Here is a 23,394-nt window from a genome sequence, read left to right on the forward strand (position 1 = left end):
CACTCTCCTCTAGATTCTACATCGTCCTCTGGCCTGTACTCAACCTAAACCCCCATCATGTATTTTGTACTATGAATGCACATGTGTTGCATGTGATGCCCTGAAACAGGAGTTCTTTGAGGGTGGGGCTCTCTACACACACAGAAGAAGTACTAACTCAGCCAACATTTGCTGCTGTGAGTATCCAAGGCCCAGAGAAGGCAGCAGTGATGGAGGCAGAGAGGCTGAACCCAGGAAATAGGACTGTCCACGGTGAGCAGAACAGCCTGTGACCTGGAGACACCTCTGAACCCCAGGCTCCTCAGCCTAGAGGAGGGGGCCAAATGAAAACACATACATGGGCCAGGTGAACTAACAGCTAGATACACGGCAGGTCACGATGGAAGGAAAGTTCATAAATTGCTTGTTCTCTTCCTGACAGGCAACCCTGGTGTGGGCACATGAGGTCTTAAGTCTTCAGGCCTCAGGCTGACATGGTCACCTAGGGCACTTAGCTTATTGGCCTCTTTGCTTCTGCATTTCCTTGGAAGAAAGTTTACTCCCAGTTATTTATACAATTAAATCTTGTTTGTCATGATGAAGCTGGAGACTGTATTCCCATATAAGTCCACGGACAGTGCTATATACACAAACACAAGTCCCCATACATCGTCAAAACCATAAATATCATAAGGTACCAACCTAGTAAGACAGGAGTTAATTTCCTAGAGCAACCCACTCAGCAGTCATTCACTCACACACCCCAGCTCCATACCTAACTCTCCCTCAAGGTTCTGAAGCCCTTAGGACAAGATTTAAGGTACGTGATAAATATAAGTGACGCTGCTATATGCTATACATACAAGTTTTTAAGAGAGTGAATCCTAAGAGCTCTCATCACAAGGAAAAAAAAGTTTTTTTGTTTCTTTAATTTTGAACTTATATGATATGATGGATATCCCCTAAATTCATTGTGATAATCATTTCATATCATTTCATCATATATGTACATCAAATCATTATGCCATACACCTTAAACTTACACAGCACTGCATGTCAATTATATCTTAACACAACTGGAGGAAAAAAGATCTAAGCAACCGGTCTTTCAGGAATCTTGACCAGTGGCTGAGGGAACACTGAGCTGCTTCTCAGAAAACAACGAGTTCTGACCCCCAGCATGCACCGGGCTCCCAGGGCTCTGGGGAAAATCTGGTGGTGAGCCACCCACCGGCTCCTGCAACTGCATGTCTGGTGTCCGAATACCCACCCACTCCTGGCCACATACATGCAAACCTTCTCCCAAGGAAGGACACCCCTGCCCAATCGGCAGCTATTGAGCTAATTTTCCTGAGCCACATTCTCAAAGGAATGAAAACAAGTGAGCTCACTCTTAACCACCTCTCACTCAGTCTACCACTTTTAAAACCAGGGATCTTGAAGGCTCTATTGCAGGGCGAAATTTTATTTCACGGTACCTCCTCATCTTTCACTTTCCCGAGGAACACATAAGAGAAGGTGAAATCGTCAATCTCTGTGTGTTCAACCATTCCATTTAGGTTTGGCAAATTCCCCCAAAAGGCAGTGTAGGATACCCACAAACAAATGAGGTTGTCCTGCTTCCAGGAGATCTCATGCAAAAATCCGTGATGCTTGTGAAATTTCTCATTTGCCAAACAGGCACAAGGTGGATAGAAAGAACCTAAACATCACCTCTCTAGGCCTTGGTTCCTCATCTCTAAATAAAGAAGTCAGACAAAAGGAGCTTTGGAGTTGCTTTTAACTCTCAGCCATGAGGATTCTACTTACATTCGTAGGGGGAATCAATTTCATTACAAAAAGCTTTTCACTGTGGACCTTCCTTAAATATTACACATATATATAATGATTTGATTTTTTTAAAAAATTTCAGCTTATACTATCTTTTTAGGTACAATGTACTGAATGAAGAGACGTATACAGCCATGTTCACCTCACTGTCTCCCAAGCTGTTAGCATCTTTCTCATATGGAAGGAAATGTTGACAAATAAATGGTTTGTGGCAACTCTAGGAATTATTCTGTATTATTAATGAAATGATGTGCTGCATTATTCTGAAATGAAATCACTGGGTCCTGAGACTTTGTCTCACCCTACTGCATTCTCTTGCTACTTCCTGGATTATCAACTGCCAGGAGCGGGGAATTTAATCAGCCATGTTATCCTGGTTCTCCCAAGGGCATCCTCATGCAAGGACAAGAAAGGTGTGATGCAAATTCAGTCTGATGAAAATTTCAGAAGTGAGGAAGAAAAAGGCCCCAGGATAATTAAGCTTACAGAGCTGGGGTGGGGGGTCAGGCAACACCAGGTTACCAGTGAGGCACCCTGAAGGAGACAGTATGGCATGGATCTCTAAATGGACTTTCCATTTTTAGTCCTTGTCAGCACACCGCACTCCAAGGCTAATGACTATATAAAAGGAAACATAATCACATCAAAGTCCGGTGTTTTAAAGCACGGGCTACACCTTCTACATTATATATGACATCAAGGTCAGCTGTACCAAGGGCTATGGATTTCCTCAGAGCTGAACTACAGCTTCACCTCTGAACTCATCACTCCCTGGGCAAGGCAGGGCTGGGGAAAGTGGGGAAAACACTGGTAAAGTGATGCTTAGCAATGAACTTGATTTATAAGCTGCCACAGCACGTGAGGTTAAAACAGGGAAGGCACCCCGGTGTGGCAGCTTATATGATACCATTGAGCTTTTTGATTATAGAAGATATTAATAAACCACCACCATGGAACAAACAAGCTTTTCTATGATCAATACTCTGACAGATATTGGTCCCCTTCTTTGTAGTGGAAGTCTCTACTTTTGGAAGAGTTAAAATTTCTGGAAGGTGGGGCGATGCCGACCATGAGGTTCCCAGAAGATTCTGCAAGGCTCCCCGCTGACACGTGTGTTGAGGGGCAAAGCTCAGACATACTTTGTCCTGGCATTTGACTGATCTCAGTTGTTTGACTGCAAGCTTGTGATCCAGACCGGCTTCCTAAAAACCCACCAGGAATTCGAACCCCAGCTCTGGCAGATTCTGGTGAGAGGGACTCAAGGCAACCTGGAGCTCAGAGAAACCACAGCAGAAGCAATGAGGAACAAGTTAGGCACCTGTTAAGTGTCATTAACACTGAGGAGTATACAATTGAGTATAAACACAATTGAGTATAAACACCTGTGCATGTGCCCAACAAGTTAACATGTTATCAGGAGAGATGACGAAATAAGTGAGCGGAACAACTCTGCTGAGAATCACTCACACGTATCTACACAACTTGCAGATTTTAAAGAAACTGGAGACAGTGGATGCTACAAAGTCACCCTGTTGTAATAACACAACACACACATCCCCAGTGACCTGGGAAGTCCAAACTCTCCATTCTCAAGCTGTCCTCTGGTTCAGAAAGTGAGGTCCCTTCTCCTGTCCCATAGGTACTCTGGTCTCTCTTGCTGGCACTGGCTCCAGAACCTCCCACCCAGCCCTGTTGGGTTCCTAGATCTCCTGCATCAGGGGTAGAAGGATGCACTCAAGACTCCCTGCCCATGTGCCTGGGCTCTTCTCTTTCTCCTCCAAGATACATGGTCTCTCTACTCCTGTCTTCTCAGCAATGGGGTACAAGTAGACCCAGGACTCACAGACAGCATCCTCCTGAGTGTCAAAATTACTTGAGGATGGGGGAGAGCCCCGGCAGTACCACATCACATCAGGGTCTATGGATAGACGGTTTCCATTCAAATCTTGATTCTACCTTTTCTGGTTTTGTGGTTTCAGACATGGTTTTTAACCTCTCTGAACCTCAGTTTTCTTAATCATTATGCAGAACTAAAACAAAGTGTTATTAGACAAGTATTAAATGAGATAATATACATAATCAGATACTTAGTTAGCACTGTGCCTAACACAGGAAAGCACTCAATACACTTTAGTTTCAAAATCACTTCTTTGGTCCTCACAATCTGAGATGCTCGCAAGCCATCTTGGGCCCCAACGCCTGTGACTAAAGACACATGCTTGTTTTGCCTCTGCCATTAAAAGTACTCTAGTGGAGAATTTAAGAAACACTATATAGATTTGTTCTCTAGGTTTGGAAGGCACTATTTGTATAAAACCAAGTCTGGATGATCTCTAAGCAGCGCTCTAGAAAGTTTCATCATGTCACGTAATCTCATTTTTAAACTGATTAATTTGACAATGCTTTTTAGGCCCTCCTAAATAGAGGTCCTAGGTCAGGCAAAAACAAAACTTGCACAAATATTGCTTTCTGAAGAGTAAAAAACAAAAACTCATAACGAAGAGGAGGCAAAGGAAAAGAAGACTAATAGCCGTAATGCATGAAAACAAGGTACAACGCAGGAAGTAGGGGGTATTATGGGAACGCTGGGAAAGATCCTCGACTCCAGACTGGGTCCTGCTGGACACGTTACCCACTTGAGGAGGGGCAAGAGAGTGAGCCCAACAAAGGAAACGTCTGCCGAGGGAACAAGGAACTAGGCAGGGTAGCACTAGGCTCAAATGGACCAGTCCCATGGGGTGGTAGATGTCTGTTGCTGTTTTGGTGATCCACATCAGAAGTCCCTTCCTAATTCTGAAGAAACCCTCATTTTGCAAGTGGTTGTAGCAAAGCTGGAACCAGAGGATATCTCTCCCACAAGCAGCAAGGGCAAGGACACCACCTAGCACTGATACATCAGCTGGCTTATTTCTGAGATTTTTAAATGTGGAGCATGACTAAATATTCAGGCACATCTGGAGTCCCATCTGAGACGGAACTGAAAAATATACAGGAGGCCAAGGCCATTGTGAGGTCCTAACCAGGAGATTCTTGGCTGCATTTCCTGATGTATCTTTCAGAGGCTAATTCTTTCTGGGGATGTGTGAACTAACCCAAAATACTTTCAAGACATTCTTTATTTCAATCCATTCCTCATGATAGCAGGAATCAATTTCCATTTCTTGCCAACAAGAACCCTGATGAGAGAGGCAGTTATTGTATTCATGAAGGTACAAATACTGAGGACCTGAAGCAAGGCAGGGTCCAGGAAAATGAAGAGAAGGAGATGCATTCAACAGATAATGAGGAGGAAGAAGTGCCAGGTGGAAGCTGAAGATAAAGGATAGGGCGGGATTAGGGACAACTAGCAGATTTCAGTTTGGAAGCTGAAAAGCATGATGACACAAAAGGAGGATGAGATTTGTGAAGAGTAGGAAATGACAGGCTCAGAGCAGATCTGTTGAATGTGAGATACCCACATGACAGTCAAACATGGTGTTTACCCGGACTCACAGACATAGAAAACAAGCTTATGGTCACCAAAGCGGAAAGGGGATGGGAGGGAGAAATTAGGAGCTTGGTATAAACTACTATATATAAAATAGATAACCAACAGGGTCCTACTGTATAGCACAGGGAGCTACATTCAATATCCTACAACAAACTATAATGGAAAAGAATATTATATACATATATATACACCACATACACACATATAGAATCACTTTGCTCTACACCTGAAACTAACACGATACTGTAAACCAGCTATACTTCACTTAAAAAAAAAAAAAAAAAAGCATGGTGTTTACCAGGCAGCTGGCTGTCCAGGTAACTTTTAGGAAAGCCTAAGCTGGAGGTCTAGGAGATTAGAAAGACAGCTAGAGGGTGTAGAGGCATAGGAATTAAGGGAGGAATTTAGGACTGCCAGGACACTGGTCTTCTAGTGTCAAGCACTGCAAAACCAAGTCAAGTAAGATCAGGACAAAATATGACTGCTGGGTCACTGGTGGTTTTAGCACCTGGGAAGTCACTGGTGATTTGGGCAACTTCAGTGGAGTAGTGGAGAAAAAGACAGACTTCAGTGGATGAAGGATGATGAAGAGTGAGAAAGTAGGCAAAAGGTAAAAGGTATACAAAAGGTAAAAAAGAAAAAAAAAAAAGCAGGTTCATTTTAAAGGAGAAATACATGCCTAAAATTAACAAAGTACTGAGGATTACCTCAAAAGAATGAAGATCATCCCATTCATTTTATAAATACTGAATCATCACCTCTCATTGCATAGGTCTTGGAGACCCAGTGGGGAATAAAACAGACATGGTCTTGCCCTCAAGAGCTTGCAGTCTAGAGAAAGATGCTAAACAATGTGGTATCGGCCACAAAAAGGTTAGGTGTTCTGAGAGACTGCAGTAGGGGATTTTAATTTAAGTTGGAGGTTCAGAAAGAGCCTCTCCAACCCAGAAACCTGACCAGGGAAAGGGGGTCAGGTGGGGAGAAGAATTTCAGGCAGAAAGACCATCACGTGCCAACACCCCCAAAGTAGGGAGCTTGGGCCCATCTATAGCAGAAAGGAAGGCGCCAGGAAAGACGTGAGGCCAACTGGTGCAGTGAGGAGCCCACAGTAGAAGGAGTGGCCTCCTTCCACTCCTTCCAGCAGGAACCACGCCTGCTCCACAGACACTGGAAGGATGGGTGTGGGTGAAGCTGAATCTGTCAGCCTGGAAGCAGGAAGTCAGGGAGTTGTCTAATGGTTACTGTTTCCTTCGTGAAATAGCAGTCCTGGTGAGGAGTGAGACAACTAGGTGAGGTGGTGCAGGAAGTGCTATTATGGGCAAGAGAGGAGGAGCCCGAGCTCACTCACAGCTCAGCCCTCCCAAAGCAACTCCTCAATAGTGGCTTCCTCATTTTTTGGTATCAAAGCTTCAATAACCAAGGCAGAGGCGCCCCAGATCCCTTGATGTTTAGCACGAGAAAGATCTGCAGAGATCTTAACTGCGATTCATTTCTCCTACCTCATAATTAAGTAATTTATTCAACAGGAATCAATTAAATGCCAAAAATATGGCCATCAACTCATCTCCTCAGGAAGCCCCCATCCAAGGGAAACTGTTGATATTCTTTTTTAAACAGTCTTCCCCTGTTTAATAAAGTAGGTTTCTCCCTCCCTTTCTCTTGCTTTCCTATTCATATTATGCCAGGATATCTTAAACTCACTCAGCTTCTAATCAAGCAAGGTCTGAGTTCTTTTTCTCTGTTTAATACTCAAGCACAATCACCTATTCAATTGTAAGCAGGCAAAATTAAATTGATTCTTTAGGAGGTGGCTTTTGACTGAGGATGGAGGTTCAGCACTTTTGGCACAGAGTCAAGTTTGTCCTAAGCTATGGTGGCTTAACAATATCCCCAGTCATTTGCTTCTACATGCACTCATATACACAAATATGTTAGCCTCCAAGGATTTCTGAATTCAACTTGATATTTTGTTTCATATTCAACCCTAAACAAAGTATACTAGTCTCTCACTGCGGTTCAGACTAATGATTTAAAGTATCTCCCATTATGGCAAATCAGGCATGAAGCATCCCAAGGCAATTTGCTTGCAATGCAGACATTGTGAAGAGGTTGTGGTGATCTCACACTAAATGGGATACATAAATCCACAAGGAGAAAAAGAGAAGCTAAGGAGAAGGGATGGAATTAGTAAGGATAGACAATAAAGATAACTGAGCTATTTAAACAGTAATGAGGGACTTCCCTGGTGGTCCAGTGGTTAAGACTTCATTTTCAAACGCATAGGGTGAGGGTTTGATCCCTGGAAGGGGAGCTAAGATCCCACATGCCTTGGGGCTAAAAAACCAAAACATAAAACAGAAGCAAAATTGTAACAAACTTGATAAAGACTTTATAATGGTCCACATCAAAAAATATTAAAAAATAAAAAATAAAAACAAACAGCATTGCTCCTTTCTGAGTGGTGGTAGCTAAACAGAGGATTCTAGATCACAGCCAATAACCAATCTTGTCAGAACTGCCTGGGACACACATGCACACACACACACACAAATACACATATACACACATTAGTCCTTTATTTCCTGGTAGAAGCTACTATGATTCCATTTATTAATAAAGTATTTGTTCAATCTCCCTCAAGAGTTATTCTACATCCTATTCTAACTGCCATCGATTTAAAACTCAAGCACCTCATATTATATAAAAAGAAACATGTTGAGCATTCAGTAAAAAACAGAGGGAGGGTAATTTGCTACAGATTTGCAGAATGTAAGTGATGGCAAGGGGAAGGGAAAGGTTAGGAACAAGGGGGTGTGCATTAAGGCACCTCTTCACCTCCAGTTTTCAGGCTTGCAATGGGTGAATTGGGAGAAGAGGTGGGTGCTGGCTGAAAGAATGTGTCCCAAAGAATATGCTTTGGCATACTGTTTTTCCACTTTCTCCTCACTGTTTTGTTTTGTTTTTTTCCCCAAAAGAAAAAACATGCCTGGGAGAAAAATACCAATGTAAGTGCTACTTGTAATTCATATAAAAGTTCACTATTGGCTTCTCTCAGCCCATGTGCCTTCAACCCCACTTGTGACTTACTGTACATCGCTGTTTAAAAGAAAAGCCTCCAACAGCACAAAGCTCCATCAGTACAGACTCCACGGCAGCAAGGAAACATTAATCCCCCAAGCTCCCACATCAAGCTCAAAAACAATGCTCCTGGCTGTCATTTTTCATTCACACCAGTCCCATATTTCTATTAAACAAGACTGTTTTTTATTGACTGCTTCCCTCACACTGCACAATAAAGGAAATGTCAGCCCACAGAGACCACATCTTGAAACACTGGGCTTAACTGTGGGGATGGAAATCAGGAAAAGAAGAGGACAAATTTCCAGGGCTCTCCCTGACTGGTACCTACCAAACCGAGAAACGATGGGGTTCCTTTCTGCTCCACAGGCTCCCTGAGCTATGACTGACTAGAAATTTACCCGTTTCCCAAGAGACTACTTAAAAAGAAAGAAATTTCACAATCTTGCACAGTGGCTCCCTTACTCTCTCATTTCCCCTACTTCTACCTCAACTTACAAGAGGACTTTTATATACATAAAGTTTCAGGAAACAAAGCGTACAAACACTCACACACAAATAAACTCCCCGAACTAACACCAGCGTATAATTGTGTTTTGGTTGGAGCTTTTCCAGCCCTGTCACCCGCTCTGTTAGGAGTAAATGGAAACCCTTTGCTTTGGCAAAGTTAGAAACGGACAAACTCGTCTCAGTTTCAAGTTGCACAAGTTCTCCCTCATATCTCTCAGCCCCCTTAAAGCCCCCCCAACAAAATAAATTCACTACTGAAAAGACAGCAGGGATAAAAGAAAGAAAGAAAAAACCTATTCCCCAAATAAAGATCTTTCACTTCTCCCCAGCACGCAGCTTCCCCCTTTAGCCGGAAACACACAAAAGTTTCCAATTTTTGAAACCCCTTTTCAAGGGACCCTGACTCTTAGGGCTCTTCCAAGGGATCCAGCTTTCGACTGTCCGGACTGCAGGCAGGCAGTGCTCTTCTAAGCACATTTCGCATTCTTGGAGTCAATACTAGGGCTGTTTCGTTCCCAGAAAGATCTAGAAAGCAGCGTTTAGTGGGCTGGCAGAGCCAGGTCTGACTCTTCCTCCCTCCCCTTTGAACGGCCGCGGCGTGAGAAGTGTATTCGGCACAGTCGCCCTGAAACCGGCAGCAAAGGCGCAGTCAGAGCGGACAGAGTGCCCGTCGCTCACTTTTAAACTCGTATCTGCTCCACTACCCCGCCGCCCTACTTCCACATTCCTCCGCAGGACTTGGGGGGGGCCCCCCTCAGCCAAATCCAAATCGTACCTTCCTTGGATTCTTCTGCCTCGAAGTGCATGGTGTCCGGGTAGGCGGCTGCAGGGGCGACGACCGCGGACATGTACTCTCACGAGCTGGCAGCCAAACCCAGCACACGGAAAATAAAAGGAAGCAAAGCCACTAAAATCAAAACCTCCGCGGGGCGGGAGGGCTGGTTCTGGTGCAGGGATTTTCAGGGGGAAAGTTCTGCAAGAGTGACGAATCGCGTCTCAGCTGGGCGGCGGGAGTCCGCCCCCGGGGCCGCGCGCCCCAGCCCGTCGCAGGCGGGCGACCTGGCGGCTCGTGGCCGGGCGCACGCAGGTGGGGCTGATCCGCGGAGGGGCCCGGCAGAGGGGCGCCGGCCGCCGGGGCCCAGGATGGGCCAGGCCTGGGAAATCGATGTGCAGGGAAGAAAAGAAAGGCACATCTCTGCTGTTTTACATAAATCACAAGTGCAGACGCGGTCAAAGACATCCACCTCCATCTTTAGGTTCCATTTTTCGACGCCCATTTAACTTTCTGTGTCTTGGGGTCTTAAACGCCCAAAATGAAGGATTTTAAAGCTGCTGGGTTTTGTACATTATTTTTTGCAGCAAAGTAACGTGGATATTGGTCCATGAGGCTGGAAGGACCTGTGGCACAAGCCCAGGAATGGGGCATTTTGAAGAAAGGTGGGGGTAAGGGGGAACTCCACCCCTTACCTTTGCAGAGGAAAAGCAGACCAGAAGGCTTAGTCTTTCAGTATGACCCGGATGACTTACTCAAACCTTACTCAAACCCCAACCTGGGTGCACGGACTGCTCTGCAGTTACCCCAAAGGGCCATTCCCAGACGGAGGGGGCGCCACTCTCTTCTTCGAAGGATGCAAGCCAAAGGCGGGGGTCGGGGTGGGGGTCGGAGAGGTATTCAGGCTTTTGAAACGCTGATAGAATAGAGGCTGGAGAGTGCTTAGAGCTCTCAATTCTGCCCCCTGGTCGGGTCCACCAGCTGAGAGGAAGACGTCTTAGGTTTGTGAAGCCCTAGTTTTTCCTTTGGAGAAGGGGGAACAAGAGCTGCCACCGACATAGCTGCCTTAATGGAGGAGTTTTCAGAGCACTAGTTTTATCACAGATATAAGGCACCCGGTCCTCAAATAGCATACCTGAAAGATCCATTAGGAAACTGTGAGAAAAGTTACATTCTTTTAATAAATTTATTTTCCAGCTGCTTTCCTTTCCATCATTTCCCTCGTTTTATACGGGCGAAAAACAAGGAGAGGCTCTATAGTAAATTTAGTGAACAGGCTCTATAGTAAATACAAATTTAATGATAAGAATATACAAAAGATACAGATGTAAAGAGTCTGAATTAAGATTTAGTTCTGCCATTTATTATTTATATGACCTTGAGTGAATTATTTAACTTCTCTGGGCCTCCCTTTCCTTATATGGAAAAAGAGAGTTTAAAGAGTATTAATTACTCCTCAGATTTATGCTGGGGATTAAATAAAGCAATATAAGCAAAAAGTGCTTTGAAAATCATAAACTCCTATACAGATTATTGCAAACTACTGCAGCATTAAAAGTAATTTTTTGTAAAAGATACTCTAGCGTTTTATTCCAATATTGGGTTTGAACAGGGAAAAAAAAGTGTTTATGAGAGTCACAAGCAGTGAAGACTATTATAAATATTGATATAAGATATTAAATCACTTCCTACTGCTGAGTGATTCTATCACGCCTAAGACACCAGGCAGTATTTCATCTCAATTCCCTGAAAGGACAGGACAGAATGATGAGAGGAAGACATAGCTGGTCAGAAAAGAGAAAAGAGGAGAAACATCTGGAAAGTATCAGTATTGTGGAGTCTTCCGGAAGCTGACCTCACCAGGCTGCACCCTTCTGAAATTCCCAGTTAACTGCGAGGTCCCCTGTGCCACACATCCTTAGCTGCTAAGATGCAGTAACTTAGTAACTTCATTCTGTAACTTCAGACTTATGGAGGAGACATGAAGGTCATTCTGAGACATGCTCCCTCACTAGTCAGAAGCGACCTTTCGTGTCTTGTGTAAGGAATCATTCTGGAAGTCCCCCCACCCCATCCCACACACACCATCTGTCCTTTGCCCTCCCCCATGGCAGCCCAGACTTCCACAGATGTCTGCCAGGAGCCCAGCAGCATCTCACCAGGGCTGTGAACTTCACAAAGATAGCTCCCATTCATCTATAATTGGAGTAAGATGCAACACCTTTTCAAGGTGATGATTATGCAAATTCACACAACCCAAAGTCCGGTCTCACCAGTCACGGGAAGGGCTCACTTTTACCCTCTTCCTTCAGAAAGTGCCCCCATAAGAATGATTTATAAAAGGTCCTTCTGCAAGTCCAGTTATGTTCAAACCACACAAGGTGTGTTAAAGTACATGTCCTTAACGTCCGACTTGTTTTTACCCTGGGTTCACAAAAAGGCCCTCAGCTTTGCTCAGGTTAGCCAAGGAGAACAACTGCTGAATGAACAGTTCAAGCACTGCTGTGTCAGCCTCTTAATCCAATTTAGAATCATTTTAGCAGCTAGGCTGATCTTTGACTTTCACTGGGGTCCTCAGGAAACCTGGCAAGAAACTTCTTTTGTATTTAAAAGTAGCCCAGCAGTCACTTGAGGAACAGTGTCCCAGTCTAGCTCCAGTGCAAGGCAGGCTCGGTTTATTTTGTGAGCGTATCACAGCCTCTCTCCATCTAGTTCTATCCTCCTCCAAAACCACTCTTCTTTAGGATCCAGATTTCCAGATATTCTAAGACTTCCCCACGTGAGAGCATCTGCGTCCTTCTCGGAAGTTTTATAGACCTGTTTTACTGTTTGGAAGCATTTATTTCTTTGTTTTGTGGTTAACTGCAAATTTATCTAAATTTCCTTAACCACCTAAAAGAGAAACCAGCTAACTGTATTAGTAAAATAGGTATGAGTTCAGAGTCTGCCTCTAATTAGCTCTTTCTGACTTCTCCCATCACTCCTCTGAACTACTGTATAATACATAACATCAGGATGTCAGTTAAAATGATGTATGTATTTTGTACATGTTCTATGAAATCATCAGAAAAACTGTCCATCGCTTTCTATGTTTATTTTTTTCATAACACTCTCTGTATAGTAGCCTAAAAATAGTAGCTTACCTACATTCATGTAGGTAAGAGCTTAGTTACGTAGTCATGTCTGACTCTCTGCAGCCTCATGGACTCCAACCAGGCTCCACCGTCCATGGAACTTTCCAGGCAAGAATACCGGAGTGGGTTGCCATTTCCTCCTCCAGGGGATCTTCCCAACCCAGGGATCGAACCCACAATTCCTATGTCTCCTGCGTTGGCAGGCGGATTCTTTACCACTAGCACACCACCTGAATTAAAATGCAGGCTAAGAATCTGAGATCCCTGGGTCAGGAAGATCTTCTGGAGGAGGAAATGGCAACCCATCCCAGTATTCTTGCCTGGGAGATCCCAGACAAGAGGAAAGAGGAGCCTGGTGGGCTACAGTCCTTTGGGGCAGCAAGAGTCAGATAGAACTTAGCAGCTAAACCATCACCACCAAGATACTGGTGGTTTTTTTTTTTTTTCTTTTCAGTCATTACCAAACATTTACATGTGTCACATGTAAAAGAACTCTGCTCACCTGGAGCTTACTGGCAAATTTTGGTAATTTTGATCACAGAGTTGGAGTTCAACCTTCCAAGTGACCTTGGTTCTAAGGAAGATATTAACACCACCTCTCAACTGAACTTTATCATAGAACAGCAGAAACATCTTCTCTTAAATTATGCATCAATAAAGCTGTTGGAAAAATGCCTGGGCTTTGGGCCTTTTCCTTATAGCCGCCCAGATGTCTGCCAAGAACAGGGGAGGTCAGCAAGTGTTCAGACTTAGAAGAGAAGACCAGCAGAATTGGGAAGAGAAGGTACAAGTCAATCAGAAGGAACCACACTCTGCTCACATTAGAGAATGTGGTAAGTTCTCTGCAGTGAAAAAGACTAAGCATCTCTGTCAATTTGTTATAGACCTATAGCTTCCAGTCCTGGAGAAGGGAATGGCTAGTATTCCAGTATTCTGGCCTAGAGAATTCCATGGACTATACAGTCCATGGGGTCGCAGAGAGTCGGACATAAATGAGTGACTTTCACTTAGAGCTTCTAGGTCTAAGAATTCCATGCCACAAAAAATGGTAATTTCATCAATATTTTTATTTCTGCCTTGCTGACAGGCTGAATATATACAAACAACATTTAAGTCAGTGGGGGGAAGTGAAAAAGAGTTGTTTACTTAGTATAAAAAGCGGCTTTCTCCTATTTGACTTTGAAGCTTTCCTCATCTTTTCTTGTATTATTTATGTCTACACCCTTGAGAGTCTTTACAGGCTTCCATGTTCTATATATAAAGTTGGCTTTCAGTCCCTCTCCTCACTGAGGGACCTGTGTTCTTGGCCTCACCTGGTTGTGACTACAGGCTGTGCATCCTTCTTATCCTCCTTAGACATCTTGCACTTAACCTTCCAAAAGAGGAGTGGGGCTAATTGGGTATCTCACTGGAGTCCCTGCCTAGCCCGGGTGATCTCACTCGTCATGCCTTAAGAAAGTTTGATTTACCAAAAGTGGAGACAGGGCCACTCAAATGACAATGGAAATCTCTCACGTACCTTCTCAGGAGCCCAAGCCCTGAGCCTCAAGTGGCCTCCCGCTTACGCATTGCTGGTACTGGGATGAGGCAGGGGAGGTTGGGAAGCAGGACTGTGAGTCAAGGAAGAAGGCTGAGGATGAGTGCTGACTCAAAGGATGGGGAAAGTTGCCTCCCAGGGGCCGTGCCTGGGAGTCGGAAGTTTGTTCTGGGTAAACCCTCTCTTCAGTCTTCCCTATGGCTTTTTCCGTAAATCCTCCAGGCTCACTACTGCTCTGGGTGTGAGTGGATAATTCTGAGGAAATGAGAAGTGCTGACATCTGGGGTGAGCATACATAGGGAGAAAACAGTGCATCTGGGAGGCACTTGTTTCCTAGGCTCTCATTGTTTGCTTCTTTTTCTCCTAAGAAATCTTTCTTAGGAGGAAAAGTAAAAACTTTTAGCAGATGATGAAACACACACACACTCAAAATCAGGTCTGAAAATATTACCTGAAGAATTTATGACTTTGGATCTTTCTTTTGTAATACTTAGCTAGGATGCCTTGCATTTACATAGGCTTTACGCAGACTTCCCAGTTAGCTCCCTTAGATCATCATACTCATTTTACAGACATGTAATTAAAGAAAGGGAGGTTATACAATTTGCTCAAGGTCACAAAACTAAGTAATAATGTTCTTGAGACTACAGTAAATGCAGACCAGGCCTCCAGTCTTCTATATCCAGACTTTCTCACTCTATTAAACTACTTGTGTAAAATTCGAGATCTTTATTTTGCAGAGGAATAATTCAAAGTTTGCTGTACTGGGAGAGTCCCGAAGAGTTTGAATTGGTCATGATTCTAGGATGGAATGCTCAGATGGTTCTGTTCACAGGCTTAGATCACAGCCTCAAATCAAAACTATCCCATTCCTGATATTCAATGCTTTAAATAAGCCATAAGTTTAATAGCTTCTATTTATTCAGCTACATGAAACTACAAATCCCTTTTTTTTTTAATTAAAAGTTCAGTCAAGACCCCAACTAAACCTCCTTGGATGTAAGGCTGCCAGAAGCAGGGCAAAGAAAGCCAGACTCAGTTTGGGAGACTTGGGCCTGATTACCATAAACTCAGTAAGCACTGTCTCATTGACAATAGGATTTTATTTTTCTATTCATTCTTCTATCACTTTTCTTCTAAAATTTGCAAGCCATTAACCTCTCTGAGCTTCTGTTTGCCCATGTGTAAAATGGGAATAATGCCACTTATTCCACAAAGTAGTAAAAATAAAAATGAGTCATGAATGTGATGAAGCACTGAAAATTATGAAATCCCCCTAATCACTTTCATGAATAAGGCCAGATTATTTTAGGTGGTGGAGCATCCATTTGGAAGCCATAAATGCTGACTGTACAGAAGTTCCACATAGGTGTGGGCAATTTAATGTGTGTGGTCCAGCATTGGGATGTGAAAATAAAAGGTCCAGACCTCACTGTACCTTGATTAATGGGGTCAACCAGGGATAACCTAAGAGGGGCTACACCAGGAAGGAGAGAGGCTGGGCTGAGACTGGGCCCAGAAGGTGGTGCCACAGCTGATCTATTCATCCCTGACTTACCTTCAGAAAAGGAACAGGAGGAAAAAGTGATCAATGATCATAGTCACAGAACCGCAGACTTGGAAGTAAACTTACAGGTCACTTATTCTAATCCTCTACTGGCTGTGAAGCCATCTCCTAGACACATCACAGGCAGCAAGCCTTCATCCAGACTCTCCTTGATTACTTCTATTAACAGAGACTCACTGCCTTAACAAAGCCCCACTTCCTCTCTAGTCATTAGAAAGTTCCTCCTTATCATGAACTGAAATTCATGTTTAAGGGCAGTGATATTCAAATTACTTCCACCCTAACCACTGCTTTTACCACTTACAGCAAGGAAATAATTTTATGATAAGATAAACAAAAATTTTCTTTTTCAGCTGCCTAATGGAGACCCCCTCATGTTGGCTAGCGATTGCAGTTGAATGCAACGTGAGACAGTTATGCAACTTTCCAGGGCTGGCCACACATCTGCTATTGATTATCATGAAGAATTCAGAAGTAAGCAGCTTTGCTTAAGGCAGCAGCAGTGACAACTTCTTTCTCTCCCGTGTGTCCACTCTACTCCAAGGAGGTAGAAAAGGCGGCTAAGACAAGGAGGGTAATGGCCCTGCTTGATCCCATCAGAGGAGTTATGAACTCTATTCGGGTTTCTGAACAACATTTGAAATCCACAAGAAAACAGAAGTAGTGCTCATATGTGGAATCTGGACCACAGACTCCTGTTCCGATACCTGTTTGAAAGTCTAATCTACTCCAAGTTGTCATATTTGGATTTTAACAGTGAGTTTCTGACATGGGTAGACTCTCTGTCAAGTTAATATTTGTGCCAACTCATCACTGCTTAAGAGACAGAAAACACCAGGAGATGAAGCTACAGGGCTAGACAGGCTTGCCCGCTGAAAGCAGCCAAGGTTAAAACTCAGCCGGCAAACTCAGCAGGAGGTAAAAACGTGAACCGAAACAGAACTTATCCAAACAGTGTTTCAGGGGTAAAGGGAAGGCTGTTTTGCAGGTAGCACTGAAAGGCATGGATTAGAAGTTTGTCCTTTTGAATGCGTCAGCTTACAAAACTTAAGTTATTCAGCTTCTCTTTAAAGAAGAGTTATACAGAAACATATATCAATTATGATTCACAAAATTGTTAAACATCATCAAAATGAATATATCTTCTGGGAAACCAGTAATATGAACAGTATGCCTGCCTACCTACCTAAAGAAAGTCTTATTAAGTCCATCCATTTTCTAGGACTTCCCTGGTGGCTCAGATGGTAAAGCGTCTGCCTATAATGTGGGAGACCCAGGTTCAATCCCTGGGTCAGAAAGATCTGAGCGACTTCACTTTCACTTTTCTTTATTTTCTAGTAGAAACAGAAAAGTGAAAGTGTCAAGTTCCTTAGTCGTGTCTGATTCTTTGCAACCCCATGGACTATAGCCTGCCAGGCTCCTCCGTCCATGGGATTCTCCAGGCAAGAATACTGGAGTGGGTAGACATTCCCTTCTCCAGGGGATCTTTCTGACCCAGGGATCAAACTCAGGTCTCCTGCATTGCAGGCAGACTCTTTACCATCTGAGCTATCAGGAAGCCAAAAGCTTTTAAAAAAAAAAACAACACTAACTTTTTAACATTCTTCCCTTATGGCTCAGCTGGTAAAGAATCTACCTGCAACGTGGGAGACCTAGGTTTGATCCTTTGGTTGGGAAGATCCCCTGGAGGAGGGAAAGGCTACCCACTCCAGTATTCTGGCCTGGAGAATTCCACAGACTCTATAGTCCATGGGGTCGCAAAGAGTCAGACAGGACTGAGTGACTTTCACTCACATACATACATACATAACTATCTCAATAGAATTTTTACTATTGAATTCAGCAAAGTCCTCTTGAATGGCATTCAACTTTCTCAATTTCAACTACATACCATCAGCCCAAAACAGACAGACAAAGAGAGGAAGTAACAACCTAAATGGTGCATCAGTCACCAGTAAGTGATTTTATGCTGCAGAGTAAGCGTGGGATAGAGCTAGGACTTTGCTGTTCCCTCCGCGAGCCTTGTCTCTGCATTGCCTCTTACACTGTGAGCATCTTCTACATATTGATGATGAATGCTATAGCTAAAGCTATGGATTTTTTCATGTCAAAGTGCCTCTGAAGACAAGGCAACTATCTCATCCAGTCCTAAAGAAACAGGAACCTGCTCCAATGCTAGAGGAAACACTTACAGTAAGTCCTATACTTACTGGAAGACAGTATGTTATTCTCCAATCTGGTAACTTCCTAGAAGATCTTCTGAAGTAATACTGACCCTGTACAACTTTTACACGACACATGACTCTTCTGTACTCTTAAGCAAATCAGTACCTTAGATTCTCATATATGAGAGCGATGTGGTCCGAGTTGGTGAAAGAGTCTCACATTTTTAGCCCTGAGATCTTCAAATTGTACCAAGGTGCCTGAGAGCACTACAGCAAACTCACAGGGGTGTTACAGGATGCTTTAAATGTTTGAGGAAGACGTAGCATTATTCAATGTCTCTCAGACACTGCGTAAGCTACTAGTTCAAACCAGTTCATTGGGTAATATTAGACTGTGATACATGTCTTTTGATGTCATTTCTTTGCAAAGCTAGGTTGTTGGCAGCTGCTATACTAAAAAGCAAATATTATGTGAAGAGTAACATGAAAGAAGAAATGAGGGTGGTGGATCCAATTTGATTTCAAGGTTTAAGAAGTTATGAGGTGGCCAGTTATCAATTTATTGTCTCACGGCTCTAATTCACCCTTCATTCATGTGTGCATGCTCAGTCCTGTCTGACTGTTTGTGATCCCCTGGACTGTAGCCCACCAGGCTCCTCTGTCCATGGGATTCTCCAGGTAAGAGTACTGGAGTGGGCTGCCATTTCCTCCATCAGGGGATCTTCCTGACCCTGGGATTGAACCTGCGTCTCCTGTATCTCCTGGATTGGCAGGTGGATTCTTTACCACTGAGCCAGCTTCCCTGCTCCGAAAAAATAAAGAGGAGACTTTAGATATTTTTTATTTTGCCAGCTGGTGCTATCCTAAGCTTTGTCACTGGAGTGCCATGGAGACACATGACAGGAAGAAGAGCTTTTGTTCCGGGTTCTGGTGAGCTCTGGCTGCGAGCTGCCACAGGCATGCATGACTTCTCCAGCCCCCAGTTCCTGGAAGGCAGGCCCCTTCTTCAACAACTGGCTCCTGCTGTACGTGGTGGTCAGCAACAACCAGCCCCCAGCAGCTTCTGCTGGCATCCCCCTTAGGAGGCTTTGTGGAAGAGCACCTTTAGTGAAAAACCTCCCCATGAGCAGATTTCCTCAGCATCCTAGAGGACGGATTTCCAGCAAGTTTCTACCTGCACAGCACTGCTGTGACTTCTCTGCCACTCAAGGAGCCAAAGCCAGCCACCTTTTCTCCAACAAGGTCTAGAGTAGAAGAGAGAGAGAGAGAAAGTTTGGGTTTGGTGCCCTGTTTCAAGCCCACGGGAAGGGGCTGCTTTTTATATTTGTTATTCCCTATTCTTTAGAGTTCTCTTCCTAACAGCCAGCCCTCAGCAAAATTAATATTAAAAATTTTTTTTCTTTCTTATTACTATTTTCAATTGTGGTAAAATGCACATCATATAAAAGTACCACCATCTTGATTACTTTTTAGCTATACAATTCAGTAGGATTAAGTACACATACATTGTTGTTCCAGTCTCACCACCATCCATCTCCAGAATGCTTTTCATCTTGAAAATGGAAACTCTATGCTCATTAAACACTAACTCCCCATTCTCCCCTCTCCTCAGCTCTTGGCAGTCATCATCCTATGTTTTCTTTCTGAATCTGACTACTCTAGGTACTTCATATGCATGGAATTACACAGTATTTGTCTTTTTTGTGACTGGTTTATTTCACTTAGTTAATATCCTCAAGATTCATCCATGTTGGAGCATGTGTCAGAATTTCCTTTGTTTTTAAAACTGAATGATACTCCATTGTGTGTATATACCATGATTTGTTTTTTTCCCTTCAACCATCAATGGACACTTGGATTGCTTCTACCTTTTGGTTATTGTGAATAATGCTGCTAAAAACACTGGTATACAAATGCATGCTCAAGTCCCTGCTTTCCCTCCTTCTGGGGGCATATCCAGAAGTGGAATTGTTTGGTCATAACGGCAGCTCAGTAGTAAAGAATCCGCCTGCCAAGCAGGAGATGCAGGTTCGATCCCTGGGTCGGGAAGATACCTGGAGAAGGAAATGGCAACCCACTGCAGTATTCTTGCCAGGGAAATCCCATGGACAGAGGGGCCTGGCAGGCTATAGTCCATAGCATCACAAAAAGTCAAGACACGACTTACCAAATAAACAAGAAGAAGATGGTAATTCTACTTTTAAGTTTTTAGGAGCTGCCATACTGTTTCACTAGCTAGCATTTCTTTATATTACACGTTCCTACTCAAATTATCATGTGGTTTATCTCCTGATTGGATCCTGACTAAAACATGCAAGGCCCAACAGATGCACCCATTCCATCAGTAACTAACTGGTAAAGAATGAAATAAAAATATTATTTTTGAACATTTCAATTTATGTATATTTTCACATGCTTACAAATTATTAGTACATGAATACTTATTAAGTTATTGGGACCCAACACGTCACAAGTGAAACTGTTAGGTACCTCTTGTGTCCCGGGAATGACAAGAAAACATTCCTGAGGCACTGTGGGTTCCACAAGTGAAGTTGTTGGGAACCTTTGCTCCCACCTATGTGTTTCTAGTTGCCCTCAACAACTGTCTGCCTGGAAGGTTCCTTAGGCTCACCTTGGAAGGATACTCATCTAGGGAGAATCCTTATACTTGAAGGCACAGATAGATCCCTTCCCTACCCCCAACATCTTGGTTTTCTTCAGAATATTGCATTTGTTCTTACTTAGACAATGGAAGCTAGAAACATGACTATCAGTGACTTATGCTGCATTGTGGCCCCTTCTTTCTTTTTTAAAAAAGTATTTATTTGTTTATTTTTGGCTGTGCTGGGTCTTCCTTGCAGCACGCAGGCTTTCTCTAGTTGCGGCGAGTGGACAGCACCCTAGCTCTAGTGCCTGGACTTCGCATTGCAGTAGCCTCTCTGGCTGCAGAGCCCGGGCCCTAGAGCACATAGGCTCAGGAGCTGTGGAGCGTGGGCTTCGCTGCCCCGTGGCATGTGGGAGCGTAACATTGGCAGGTGGATTCTTAACCACTGGACCTCCGTGGAAGTCCCTCTTCTTTCTTTCTTTATTCTTTTTTACTGTTCTCTTATTTCTCATTTCACTACGTCCCACCATCTAAATGTTTCCTGAAGAGGCCTTTCCCCCCTCTGTTCCCACAGCTGTTAGTCTGTCATCTCGAACTAGTATTATCTAACAGACTCAAGCTGATCTCCCTTAAATGAGACCATGGGTTGAAAATTCAAATGCCCACTGAGGCTAGAAATAGAATAATTCGTACCTGCCACAGTCCCTGCCCCATGAAGGCAGCTGAGCTAAGCAGGCTGTGAGCCAGGTACCCCAGGATACAGCTGGAACACTGACCTCTCTCTCACAAAAAGCACGGGCGATGCAAATGAATGGAAATGACACTACTAGTGGCAAAATCCTGATCACCGCCCCCTAAACACAAACAGATATGAATGATTGGAAAAGTAAGTAATCATTCAGAAACTCAGACGCTTGTTTTCATTAGCTGGAAATTACTGGAAACAAACCTTAGGACACATTGTGACATCGTGTGTAGCCATGCTGTGGGAACAAGGCTGCAGGTCTACTTTTTCTGCTCTGTTAAACTTTTTTTTTTTTTTATCCCAAAGCCTAGCTCAGGTCTCAGTCCCTCCATAAAGCTTCAGTAGGAGCCCACAGTGAACTTAACTTTCACTGTGAACTTCTAACACAAAGTCGATGTTAGTTGTCTCTGAGGCAGATGTGTAAGCTATTTGGAACAGAAGATTGTATCTTGTGGGCTTTTTTTTTTTCCTTTCTAGAGAGTAGAATATGTTGGATTCTATGAATGCACTATATAATTAATAAAACTATCATTTCATAATATTGAATTATGACAACATATAGGAATAAGCCTAATTTCTCCTTATCTTAAAAGTACATTACAAGGAACTGTATACATAAATATGTTATCTTCAAAGACAGAAAACAAGAAAATTTGCATTGCATCTGAAGAACTGAGGCTGATAATCTGCAACAACCCAAAACTCTACCAGATAAGGAGCCAAGAAGAAAATAATTCTGACATCTGCAAACCTTCTGTTTTACAACGTACACAGAATGGATGTACTTCCTCTTAACATTGTCATAAACAGAGAGTGCTGAGCAAATGCAAACAGCCCCAGAAGAAGCCACTAGACTGTCGGCTTCAACTAATGGAGTGTTCTTATCTTTACAGAGGCAACCTCACGAGCCCCCTGTCAAACCCACCACAGTTGTCCTTGAGCCATGAATAAGATGGATTGAACAAAATTCCACTTCAGGTGATGGAATTTCCAGGGCCAGCAAAGTACAGGCAGAAGCTGCCCACTTGCAAAGAGCAGCAGCCTTACCTTCTTCAGAGTGGGAACACTGTTTTCTTTAAGAACTAACATCCGGCACTGGGCCACCTGAATATATATACTAATAAAGCCAGATGGAAATTCCAGACACCTCTTTTACTCGAGGCATGAACTCCTCGCAGGCGATCAACATTCTGTTAAGCAAGCCTCTTAGGAACAAGCTTTCCCTCAGAGGCTATTTGCATTTACAACGTGCTACATTTTCTAAGGCCAATTTGGGATCCATGGTTGCACAATATATAATTAATTTTGTCACCTGTTTTCTTAATGGATCAAACTTGCCCATGAATGAAAGGGCAGCACCTTGGTGGTTCCAAATACCCGGTTACCTGGACCAGAGGAAGGAGAGTATATCCTCCTTGGCCATAAACCCAGATTTGGAACCAGCAATGCAGTTTAGTACCAAGCAATTTATGTGTTTAAATGAAGCTTATGTCTTAATATCATTGGCTAATAAGTATAGTTTATTAAGCACCTACAATGTGCTAGGTATTACGCCATGCTCATGACAGAGCATATCTCTGCTCTTACTGCATCTCAGTAGGGTGAAATTTTCTAGCTCTTGAAGTGCTTCTACATACATCATCGTTGATCCTCATAATTATCCTGTAAGGAAGGAATCTTCTGATGAAGATGTTGTTGTCGTTGTTGTTGTTCAGTTGCCAAGTCATGTCTGACTCATTGCGACCCCACGGACTGCAGCATGCCAGGCTTCCCTGTCCCTCACCATCTCCCAGAGTCTGCCCAAGTTCATGTCCATTGAGTCAGTGATGCTATCCAACCATGAGGACACAGATCCTCAGAGAAAGGAAGCAGCTGGTCCTAGGTCACTTAGCTGGGACTGAACGTGAACTGAGACTGGAATGAGGGTCCTCTGACCTCATCCCAGGCTATTTTTCTCCATCCTAGAATGTGTCTGAATGAGG

The 23,394-nt window shown here is 43.5% G+C and overlaps 1 protein-coding gene across 5 annotated transcripts in view; it reads right to left on the reverse strand.

Annotated features, from left to right (window-relative positions):
* Positions 1 to 23,394, reverse strand: part of TNFAIP8 (TNF alpha induced protein 8) — a 137,509-nt gene that overhangs the window by 35,058 nt on the left and 79,057 nt on the right. The window contains exon 1 of one of the 5 annotated variants that reach the window (XM_043912296.1): positions 9,663 to 9,900. The exons of the other annotated variants lie outside the window; for them this stretch is intronic. Coding sequence (XP_043768231.1) covers positions 9,663 to 9,735 — 73 coding nt within the window. The 5' untranslated portion in view covers positions 9,736 to 9,900. Of the gene's footprint in view, positions 1 to 9,662; positions 9,901 to 23,394 lie in introns of those variants that run through there. 5 annotated transcript variants of the gene reach the window in all.

Source organism: Cervus elaphus, chromosome 9 (genome assembly GCF_910594005.1).
Source record: "Cervus elaphus chromosome 9, mCerEla1.1, whole genome shotgun sequence".
NCBI classification, from domain to species: Eukaryota; Metazoa; Chordata; class Mammalia; order Artiodactyla; family Cervidae; genus Cervus; species Cervus elaphus.